At 45.2% G+C, this 12,405-nt stretch overlaps 1 protein-coding gene across 1 annotated transcript; it reads left to right on the top strand.

Annotated features, from left to right (window-relative positions):
* The first annotated feature begins 3,167 nt into the window (after positions 1-3,167).
* mc4r (melanocortin 4 receptor) lies at positions 3,168-4,151 on the top strand. The gene has a single exon (XM_078229315.1). The coding sequence runs from the start codon at positions 3,168-3,170 to the stop codon at positions 4,149-4,151; it is 984 nt and encodes a 327-aa protein (XP_078085441.1).
* The last annotated feature ends 8,254 nt before the right edge of the window (positions 4,152-12,405 follow it).

Here is a 12,405-nt window from a genome sequence, read left to right as displayed (position 1 = left end):
CCTCCCTCAACACCTAATCCCAGTAATTGTTTTAAAATACACTTTTCTGGTGAAGCAACATTGGTTGGATCCACACACAAACAACATTTTCCTGAAGGCGGGCAGATTAAGGCCACATACAGTGATAGGCTGCAAAGCAAACAACTAAAGCGCTAATCGGATGCAGCATCTACAGAATAGCAGCAACAACTTGCATTTATACAGCAGCCTTAACACAAGAAAGCATGCTTCACAGGGACATTATCAAGTGAGATACAACACTGAGCCACACAAGAAACTACAAGAATGACCAACAGCTCGGTCAAACGGGTGTTAAGTAGCATCTTACAGGAGAAAAGCGAGGTGGTGAGATTTGCAGAGGGAATTTCAGAGCTTAGGGCCTTGATAACTTTGGATACAGCTCGCAATAGTGGAGTGATTGCACTCGGAGATGCGCAAAGGGCCAGAACTGGGGGAGTCGAGAGATCTTAAACGGGGTTGTCGGGCTGGAGGAGATACAGAGATAGGGAGGGGCGAGGGCCTGGGTGAGGATTTTAAAATCAAGATGTTCGCGGATCGGGAAATGATGTGGATCAGGGAGAACTCCACTTCATTCTATACATCCGGGATTTGACCGACTAGCAATCCTTTCTTAAATATTCGGCGGAAACCTCCGACCTCACCCGTGGCTGGGATACTCCTGTCCCATGATTGGAGTTGTGCCTGAGCGCCAAGTTTTCCGTTCTGCAGTGGCGGGGCGAACGAGATCGGAGAATCCTTCCTATAAGGCACTCGGCTTCACAAAATCTTTAGAGAAACATCCCAAACCTCATAGCTTCTCACCGCACTTCGCCGATCGTATTATTGCACTACTTAAAGGTTTAACAGAACAAATTGTTTAATAGAACATAGAACATAGAAAAACTACAGCACAAACAGGTCCTTCGGCCCACAAGTTGTGCCGAACACATCCCTACCTTCTAGACCTACCTATAACCCTCCATCCTATTAAGCTCCATGTACTCATCCAGGAGTCTCTTAAAAGACCCTATTGAGTTCGCCTCCACCACCACGGACGGCAGTCGATTCCACTCGCCCATCACCCTCTGTGTGAAAAACTTACCCTTAACATCTCCCCTGTACCTACCCTCCAGCACCTTAAACCCGTGTCCTCTCGTAGCAGACATTTCCACCCTAGGAAAAAGCCTCTGAGAGTCCACCCGATCTATGCCTCTCAACATCTTATATACCTCTATTAGGTCTCCTCTTATCCTTCATCTCTCCAGGGAGAAAAGACCGAGCTCCCTCAGCCTATCCTCATAAGGCATGCCACTCAATCCAGGCAACATCCTTGTAAATCTCCTCTGCACCCTTTCAATCTTTTCCACATCCTTCCTGTAATGAGGCGACCAGAACTGAGCACAGTACTCCAAGTGGGGTCTGACGAGGGTCTTATATAGCTGCATCATTATCCTCGGACTCCTAAACTCAATCCCTCGATTGATAAAGGCCAGCACACCATACGCCTTCTTAACTGCCTCCTCCACCTGCGGGGCTGATTTTAGAGTCCTATGGACCCGGACCCCAAGGTCCTTCTGATCCTCTACAGTACTAAGAGTCTTTCCCTTTATATTGTACTCCTTCATCCCATTTGACCGACCAAAATGGACCACGAAGCACTTATCCGGGTTGAAGTCCATCTGCCACCTGTCCGCCCAGTCTTGCATCCTATCTATGTCCCTCTGCAACTTCCGACATCCCTCCAGACTATCCACAACCCCACCAACCTTCGTGTCGTCGGCAAACTTACCAACCCATCCCTCTGCTTCCTCATCCAGGTCATTTATGAAAATGACAAACAGCAAGGGTCCCAGAACAGATCCCTGGGGCACACCACTGGTGACCGACCTCCATTTAGAAAAAGACCCATCTATACCCACTCTCTGCCTCCTTTGGACACGCCAGTTCTGGATCCACAGGGCAGCAGCCCCTTGGATCCCATGCCCTCTCACTTTTTCTAGAAGCCTTGCATGGGGGACCTTATCGAACACCTTGCTAAAATCCATATAAACCACATCTACCGCCTTCCCTTCGTCAATGTGTTTAGTCACATTTTCGAAGAACTCCACCAGGCTCGTAAGGCACGATCTGCCCTTGACAAAGCCATGCTGAGTATTCTTGAGCATACGAAACCTCTCTAAATGCTCATATATCCTGTCCCTCAGGATCTTCTCCATCAGTTTACCAACCACTGAGGTTTTATTTAAAGAAATTTCACAAATGCAACGAATACGAAAGAGCATCCAGACATTGTACCTTAACAATGTGTTCATTAAATAAACCTGAACACAAAGACACAACAATACCTGCTCTTAATGGACAGCTGTGGTTAACTTAGAACAAAAATATCAGTGAGCTTTCAGTGTGGTGGATATTTAAATACATTTAAAGCCTCAGCAATATTGAGTTAGTGTTTTGAGTTACTAATTGGGGGCTTATTAAGAAACAGCACAAACTGATGCAAATATAATTATCTCCACAATTGCATTTTAATTCATAGCACACACAACACAAACATCATTGTGAATGAAACTGAATCGCCAGGAGTAATGAAAAACTGGAGTCTTCCTTAAATGTTTAACATGCAGTTTTCCAGTCCTGAGTGTGATAGGCTGAACTGTACTGTGAGGGGTGGAGCTTACTGACCACACTTTCACAGAATTTGTTAACATGTGAAAGGTTTTCATTCCTTACTGAATCTCCTACCGATACACAGGTTTGATGTTGTTTTCCTGTGAGTGGTTATCTGGGACTCTGTGTGTCTATTGATGCTGGAAGGGGAAGAAGCAGGATCTTTCTGTCCATTTGACAGCCTCCTGCAGCTGGATTCTGCTGCACTTAACACTGGCTAACCCAGGAAGGACTGATTTAAAACAATGTATGCAAAAACATGAAGTCACGTTCATTTGGCAAGTCCGGCAGCTTTGAGGTGATTTGGGTTCAGTAGCTGCCTCATTTACCTCAGGAGCAGTTTTGCGACGGTGCAACAAGGATGGCCAAGCAATGCAACAAAGCCATGGGATCAGTGCTTCAGCTCTGAGCCGGATTTCCTATTCTACGTCAGTCTGAACGGTGTTTGTTTCTTCTGGAGTGAGGGGATCCAGTCAGGGAAATCCTTGGTGGCAGGCATGAATTCCTCGTTGTATCATGGTCCACACCCCAGGTATGAGAGCGCCACGGGAATCATCAACGCCAATGGCTCGCACGGTGCCAGCTCCTCCTCAGGTTGCTATGAGCAACTGTGGATCTCTACGGAGGCCTTCCTCACGTTGGGGATCATCAGCCTCTTGGCAAATATTTTGGTCATCACTGCTATCATCAAAAACAGGAACTTGCACTCCCCAATGTATTTTTTCATCTGCAGCCTGGCAGTGGCCGACATGCTGGTTAGTGTGTCCAATGCCTGGGAGACGATCTTCATCGCCATGTTAAAAAGCAGGCACTTAATGGCTCAGGACAGCTTGATCAAGAGTATGGACAATGTGCTGGACTCCATGATCTGTACCTCCCTCCTTGCCTCCATTTGGAGCTTGCTTGCCATAGCTGTGGACAGGTACATCACCATCTTCTACGCCCTGCGCTACCACAACATCGTGACGGTGAGAAGGGCCCTGATGGTTATCGCTGGAATCTGGACAGCTTGCACCATCTCTGGGATCCTCTTCATTGTCTATTCAGAGAGCACCACCGTGGTCATCTGTCTTATCACCATGTTCTTCACCATGCTCGTCCTCATGGCTTCACTCTACGTTCACATGTTCATGCTGGCACGCTTGCATGTCAAGCGTATCGCCGCCCTGCCTGGCAACGGTGCCATCCACCAAGCGGCCAACATGAAAGGGGCCATCACGCTGACCATTCTTCTGGGTGTCTTTGTTGTCTGCTGGGCTCCCTTCTTCCTGCACCTCCTTCTCATTATCTCCTGTCCGCGAAACCCGTACTGTCTTTGCTTTATGTCGCATTTCAATATGTATTTAATCCTCATCATGTGCAACTCGATCATTGACCCGCTCATCTACGCTTTCCGCAGTCACGAAATGCGAAAGACATTCCAAGAGATAATCTGCTGCTGCAGTTTGCGGGGACTTTGTGACTTGACAAATAAATATTAATATGCTTAAGGGAAAGCACTGTTTCAACAATCCGGAACATCTTTGTAGAGGAGGGAGGAAAGAGAATCAGGGAACCATAGAGTTCCTACAGTGCAGAATGAGGCCATTTGGCCCATCGAGTCTGTACCGACTCTCCGAAAGAGCATTTCACCCAGGGCCACCCCCCACTCTGAAAGAGCTATCCAATTTGTCCTCACATCTGGATTGTTTCCCCATTATCCTGCAAATCATTCCTCTTCACACACATCTCTAATCACCTTTTGAAAGTTCCTGTAGTGTCTGATTCCAGCACCCTTTTCAGGTAGCAGTTTCCAGATCTCGGCAAGTTCGGATAAAAAAATCCTTTCTCCTTCCCCCCTCTTCCTTCTGCCAATTACTTAAAATTTGTGACGTCTGGTTGAAACTAAAGCCTTCCTGATCCGTGTGAGCTGTGAGGGAAATCCAAATTAAAAAGGGTTTAATGGGAATTCGGGTTGGAATTCAGGTGTGCCGGAGCTGTACTGATCCCCTCGAATAGTCTCTGAGGTTTCAGTCATAGAATCCTACAGTGCAGAAAGAGGCCATTCGGCCCATAGCATCTGCACCAACCACAATCTCGCCCAGGCCCTATCCCCATAACTCCACACATATACTCTGCTAATCCCCCTGACTCTAAGGGACAATGTAGCATGGCCAATCAACCTAACCTGCACATCTTTGCATTGTGGGAGGAAACCAGAGAACCTGAAGGAAACCCACGCAGACACGGGGAGAACGTGCAAACTTCACATGGACTGGAAGGATGGAATCGAACCCAGGTCCCTGGCACTGTGAGGCAGCAGTGCTAACCACTGTGCCACCGTGCCACCCAGTCAATATACTTGGATGTCATTTGTGTTCTGAAATACCTTTTAAAATGTCATTTTTATATGCCCACGATTCCAATGTTTTTTTGCTGCAAATCTTGAAATTGTTGCTTAGTTTTAAAAGTGGCAGAGAAACGTGTTGTTTTTGATGCAATCCATAACTGTTGTGCAGAATGAAGGGCAGCAATCTTACAGAATTCCTCGGGGATTCCTTTCTAAGGCTGGCCTCTCCATCACAGACTATGTGAGATGTCTGCGTCGATGGTGCTTTCTGAGTGTTGGAGAGAAAACTATTTGGCTGCTTAGCCAACTTATTGCTGCTTCATACAAGCTGTCATTTAATGGAACAGCACAGGCTGAGGCTATTCAGTCTGTCGAGACTGTACTAGCTCTTTCAGTGAGTAAACCAGTCAGTCCCACTCCCCCTTTCCCCATATCCCTGGGATTTTATCTCTATCATGTATTTATGTCACTCACTTTCTCCCTTTTTGCTGACAAATGGTCTTTGCAGACTTCAGTCAAAATCCTTCATTGTGTGGCCAATACGCTGATGTTTATTAGTTGATGGGCACAAGCTGTCCAATCAGTTATCCCAATGCAATAATTAGATCTTGATGCGGTTGCATTGCTGATTAGTTATTTGTTTTCACGAAGTGAGGATCAGGTTAACACTTTGGGTACCTCACCATTCGGGGACCAAGGTTAAAACTTCGAGAATATTAATCGAAAGCTTTACAAAAGTGATTGTTAAGTTTTTGCTTTGCTATTGTGCACTTTCTCATTGGGTATCCAGCATCCCCTATGTATCAAAAATTAAAATAAATGTTACTAAAATCCTACAATTCCCTCTGGCTTTTGTGAAGAAAGCATTTATTTTCCAGGAGGAAGAGACGGTGGCTGGGATTTTCCAGCTCCGCCGTGGCCGGTCCTGCGGTGGGAGATGCGATGGCCCAGTCAGACATCCATTGACTTTCGGCAGGACTGGATGATCCCAGTGGTTGCCTGGGGCCTGAAAATTCCGCCCAGAGTCACAGTATAATGATTTATTCCTCACTATCATTTGCGAGGTCATCCACTTCGGAAGCAAAAACGGGAAGACAGATTACTGTCTGAATGGCCACAAATTAGGAGAGGGGAATGTGCAACGAGACCTGGGTGTCCTCGTACACCAGTCACTGAAGGTAAGCAATGCAGGGGCAGCAAGCAGTAAAAAAGGCAAACGGTATGTTGGTCTTCATAGCTCGAAGATTCGAGTACAGGAGCAGGGATATCTTGCTGCAATTATACTGGGTCTTGGTGAGGCCACACCTGGAATATTGTGTGCAGTTTTGATCTCCTTATCTGAGGAAGGATGTTCTTGCTCCAGAGGGAGTGCAGCGAAGGTTTATCAGAGTGACTCCTGGGATGGCGGGACTGACGTATGAGGAGAGATTGAGTTGGTTAGAATTGTATTCATTGGAGTTCAGAGGAATGAGGGGGGGGGGGGGGTGGTTCTGTTAGAAATTTACAAAATTCTAACAGGACTAGATGGGGTAGATGGAAGAAGGATGTTGCTGATGATGGGGGTGTCCAGGACCAGGGGTCACACGATACAGGGTAGACCATTTAGGACAGAAATGAGGAGAAATTTCTTCACCTAGAGAGTGGTCAGTCTATGGAATTCGCTACCACAGAACATAGTTGAGGACCAAACATTGTATGTTTTCAAGAAGCAGTTAGATATAGCACATAGGCCAGGGATCAAAGGATTTGGAGGGTTTGGCGGGATCAGGCTATTGAGTTGGATGATCAACCAAGATCAAAATGAATGGTGGAGCAGGGCCGAATGATCTCCCACTGCTCCTGTTTTCTATGTTTCTCTGTCTGAGGTTAGTTCAGTCCTGTGAATTCAATGATTCTGTTTGTAGTTTTGACTAATGTTATAGCTCAACTGAAACATTCATTTTTAATGTTTAAGGGTATGGAATGTGAATATTTCCAGAAATACAACAAGGTCTTTGACCTAGAAACTGATTGTAAATGATGTGAAATGATCAGTCCCTGGGTAGCAGCAGGGTCAGGTGCAGAGGTGCTGCACCAAATGGAATCAGGCAGTCAAGTGCAATATTTAACAGCCCACTTTGTGTCGATTCCCTTCTGGCCCACTTGGCGTCCTGTTGACAGTAGGATGACCTCCCACACTGCGGGGAGAGACCACCAGCTCCATGAAGACAGACCTCCTGCAGCAGATTGGGCCGGGGGCCAGTGGGGGGGCGGGGGGGGGGGGCGGTTTCCATGTATCTGCTCCCCTTATCCTTCTAGTTGGCACTAGTCATGGGTTTGGAAGGTGCTGCCTAAGAAGCCTTGGTGAGTTCCTGCAGTGCATCTTGTAGTTGGTGCACACGGCTGTCACTGTTCATTGGTAGGAGAGGGAGTGGATATTTGTGGATGGGGTGCCAAACTGTTTTGGCCTGGATGGCTTCTTGAGTGTTGTTGGAGCTGCGCTCATCCAGACAAGTGGGGAGTATTCCATCACACTCCTGACTTGTGTCATGTAGATGATGGACAGGCTTTGGGGAGTCAGGAGATGAGCTTCTTGGTGGAGTTTCTGACCAGCTCTTGCAATCTTTACATGGCAAGTCCAGTTCAGTTCAGGTGCTGTTATGTACACAGCATGCACCACCTGAAGAAATAGTTCCCAAGTTAAGCCTTACACAAAGAATAAAATAAAATATGTCAAGAAAGATTTGCATAAGTTCCTTCCTGGCTCCTGCTGGATGATATAAACAAATCACTTCATCAATGTTTAAAGGTTTATAGCGACGTAATTCCTTAAATTGAATCAGAATATGTTGCTGCCAGCAGCCTCGACACAGAGAAATGCAATTATTGATCCATGCTTCAAGCCAAAGAGAGGAATTCAATCATTTTGTGGCAGACCATAATATGTTCTACAAAATTATAATTTATTGTGTTTTTATCCACAATTAATACTTGATTATCTTTATGGAATGCACTGAAATCAATCACATTCTTGTTTGAAATATATAACCTTTGACAAAGTGCAAAGTTGATACTTTTATCTGAAGCTGTTTCCATTCTTTACAGTTGATGGGGTGGCACAGTGGCTCAGCGCCAAAGACCCCGGTTCAATTCCAACCTCGGGTCACTATCTGTGTGGAGTTTGCACGTTCTCCCCGTGTCTGAGTGGGTTTCCTCCGGGCACTCCAGTTTCCTCCCACAGTCCAAAGATGTGCGTGTTAGGTTGATTGGCCATGCTAAATTGACCCTAGTGTCAGAGGGATTGGTGGGATAAATGTGTGGGGTTATAGGAATAAGACCTGGGTGGGATTATGGTCGGTGTGGACTCGATGGGCCAAATGGCCTCCTTCTGCACCATAGGAATTCTATAATGTTAATTTTTGAATGGCTTTCTGGTCCGTTCCTGGTAGGCTGTGATATTTTTTTCTGTTTTTTATTTGTTTATGGAATGTGGGGGTCACTGGCTAGACCCAGCATTTATTGCCCATTCTTAATTGCCCCTTGAGAAGGAGGTGGTGTCCTGAGGTATAGGGACACCCACAGTGCTGTCAGGGAGGGAGTTCCAGGAATTTGACCGATAGAGTCATAGAATTCCTACAGTGCAGAAAGAGCCCATTTGGCCCATTGAGCCTGCATCATCTCCCCAAAAGAGCATTCCACTCAGGCTCTCCCCTCCACCCTATCCCCCTAACCCCATGCATTTACCATGGCCAATCCATCTAACCTACACATCTTGGGACTGTGGGAGGGAACTGGAGCACCCGGAGGAAACCCATGTCGACACAGGAAGGCGTGCAAATTCCACACAGTTAGCCAAGGACAGAATCGAGTAACTTATGGAACTCATTCCATCTCTTTACTCATCCAAAATTATCTGGAAACATTTGACAGCTGAGTAAGCTGTACCAACAACAAACAATCACTATATGAGAGCAATATACTGATTCCTGGGACGGCGGGACTGACGTATGAGGAGAAATTGAGTCGATTAGAATTGTATTCGCTGAAGTTCAGAAGAATGAGGGAGGATCTCATAGGAACCTATAAAATTTTAACAGGACTAGACAGGGTAGATGCAGGAAGGATGGTGGGTGTGTCCAGAACTAGAGGTCATTGTCTGAGGATAGAGGATAAACCGTTTAGGACAGAGATGAGAAGAGTGGTAAGCTTGTGGAATTCGCTATCATAGAAAGCAAGGGCAGCTGTAACATTAAGTGTTGGATCTTACAGCCTCACTCACCCCGAAACCGTAGAATCCCACCTGAGGTCAATAGACATTTCCATTGTCTGCCCCTCACCCGCTCCAATTCCCGTGGTGGGCAGGCCGGTAAAATTCTGGGCTGTATGTTTTCAAGAAGGAGTTAGCTGTAGCTCTTGGGGCTAAAGGGGCAAAGGGTATGGGGGAAAGATGGGATCAGGTATTGATTTGGATGATCAGCCATCATTATAATGAATGGCAGAGTAGTCTCAAAGCAGTCTCGAATAGCCTCCTCCTGCTCCTATTTTCTAAGTTTCTATCCTTCTAATGCACATTTAGCCAGTTTTATTGACAAGGCTTGTTTGATTTTATTCTTTGCACTGTTTGCCAAAGCGGCTGTTTAATTCCCTAATGTTTCAAATCTCAATGCAATATTTGAATCAATGTTAAATACAAGTCGAGTATGCAGCTGCACTGCTTATCTTGGCTTGTAGAGTTTGTGGTTCAGTGGAGAACACTCGTCCGTCAGTCAGAAAATTGTGAGTTCAAGTCCAACTCCAGGGTTTAAGGCTGACATTCCAGTGCAGCACTGAGGGAGTGCTGCACTATTGGAGGAGCCGTTTGGCGGATGAGACATTAAACTGAGAATCCAAACTGCTCTCTCAAGTGAATGAAAAGGATCACTTGGAACTATTTCGAAGAGGAGCAGGGGAGTTAACCCCAGGGCCAATATTTATATGAATATTATTTGATGTGAAGAAATATTGAGAAATATTTATCCTTCAATCAACATTATAAAATCAAATGATCTGGTAATTCTCACATTGCTCTTTGTGGGAGCTTGCTGTGTGTAAATTGGTTCTGTGTTTCCTATATTACAACAGTGGCTACATTTCTGAAGTACTCCATAAGCTATAAAGCCTCAAGACTCCCGAGGTCATGAAAGGCACTATATAAATGCAAGTCTTTTTCTCTGATAAACGGGCAAGCAGGATCTCATTCTTATCAATGGCGTCTATTGAAAAGAGCCCGCTGGTTGAAACAAGCTTCAGACACTCCATTTTTAGCTTATTTTAGATTGGTAGCTGCAGCATCGCAGGGGTTAACATGGTGGTGAGGCAGCTCACCCCCATTTAACCCATGCAATACCCACTCAAAATCAATCCCAATGAACAAAATCAATTACTATGGCTGCAACCACAGCATTCCCCTGCTGTAACTATAGTGTTCAATTGTTCTGTCTTTGATCATGTAATTGATCTATGTTCATTGTGCTTGATTAGTTATGCCCGTGTGTTGACTCAGAGCAAAGTAAACAGAGCTGCCTACTTTAGAATTCTCCAGCCCCTGCTCCCCACCACTCCCCCCACATTTCCTGTCTTATAGATCCTCTCCAACTTACACTCAGAATTTAAAGTTTAAAGTTTATTTATTAGTCTCACAATAGGCTTACATTACCACTGCAATGAAGTTACTGTGAAAGTCCACACTCTGGCGCCTGTTCGGGTACACTGAGGGAGAATTTAGCATGGCCAATGTGGACTGCGGGAGGAAACCGGAGCACCCAGAGGAAACCCATGCAGACACGTGGAGAATGTGCAGACTCCGCACAAACGATCACCTGAGGCCGGAATCGAAGCTGGGTCCCTGGTGCTGTGAGGCAGCAGTGCTAAGTACTGTGCCGTTCTGCCTCCCTCACTACACTACAGAAGGACGCCATTTGGCCCAATTTTCTCTTAAAGGTTTTCCTTGTATATAGTACTTAACATTGACACTAGAGGGCAGTTGACTTTTGATGCGGTAAATAGTCACTGTCCACAACATCGATAGCCACTGTTGTTTCTGGGCAAAAAGCGGTTGATTGCAAGCATTCACATTTATTATATAGTTGAAAGGTTTCTTACACGGTTGATAATGAGATTTAATTTTCTGTGCAGAGTCTAAATGGACGATGAATGTGGAAATGCAACAACCTCAGGAGGATTGCAGGATAACTGAGATGCTATTTGTTTCAAAGCTAATTGTGCAGTGTGAAAATTGTCCAGAACTTGTGGCACTTTGCAATTGACGGGATATCACTGGACAACTTGCACTGTGCTTTTTTTCAACAGGATCTGACTCTTTTTAACACAGGCTCAAGTTTTAAGTTTATGTATTAGTGTCACAAGTAGGCTTACATTAACACCGCAATGAGGTTACTCTGAAAATAACATGCAGAATATATTGTATTGAACTATTATTAATTGTAGGTGATCTTAGGGGTAAACCAAAGGGCTGGTGCACATTGATTTGATTTGATTTATTATTGTCACGTGTATTAGCTAACAGTGAAAAATATTGTTTCTTGTGCGCTATACAGACAAAGCATACTGTTCACAGAGAAGGAAAGGAGAGAGTGCAGAATGTAGTGATACAGTCATAACTACGGTGTAGAGAAAGATCAACTGAATGCAAAGTAGATCCATTCAAAAGTCTGATGGCAGCAGGGAAGAAGCTGTTCTTGAGTCGCTTGGTACGTGACCTCAGACTTTTGTATCTTTTTCCCGATGGAAGAAGGTGGAAGTGATACAACCAGAAAGAATTCTTTCTATCGTGCATCTGTGAAGGTTGGTGAGCGTCGTAGTGGACATACCAAATTTCCTTAGTCTTCTGAGAAAGTAGAGGCATTGGTGGGCTTTCTTAACTATAGTGTCGGCATGGGGGGACCAGGACAGGTTGTTCGTGATCTGGACACCTAAAAACTTGAAGCTCTCAACCCTTTCTACTTCGTCCCCGTTGATGTAGACAGGGGCATGTTCTCCACTTTGCTTCTTGAAGTCGATGACTATCTCCTTTGTTTCATTGACATTGAGGGAGAGATCATTGAGATGTACCCTCACATGGATCAGCGCCTGGGGAAAATCTGTACTCATGAAGAATGAGAATTTTCTTTTTAAGTGCTGGAGTCCCTAAACACAAGGGGAAGTAGGATTCGATAAAAGCATTTGATGTCCATCTGTTCAGTCCCAAATGGTGCACTGACATGTAAATGAAAATTGGAACCAAAGCGTAAGTTGGCATCATGAGATTGATGATTCCAAGCACTGTTCCGATCTTGGCTTATTAAGTTTCCCAGTCATTTGATGGAAATTATTGATGTGTCTCCAGCATCCACGTGGGATTTAACTAACTTCAAACAGTTTGTTAACCA

The sequence above is a fragment of the Mustelus asterias genome, chromosome 2, assembly GCF_964213995.1.
Source record: "Mustelus asterias chromosome 2, sMusAst1.hap1.1, whole genome shotgun sequence".
NCBI lineage: Eukaryota > Metazoa > Chordata > Chondrichthyes > Carcharhiniformes > Triakidae > Mustelus > Mustelus asterias.
Note: the sequence above shows the minus strand (reverse complement) of the source record. Positions and strands in the feature narration are given on the sequence as shown.

Coding starts and splice junctions, on each gene's coding strand:
- mc4r (XM_078229315.1), top strand. CDS start 3,168: ATGAATTCCTCGTTGTATCATGGTCCACACCCCAGGTATGAGAGCGCC.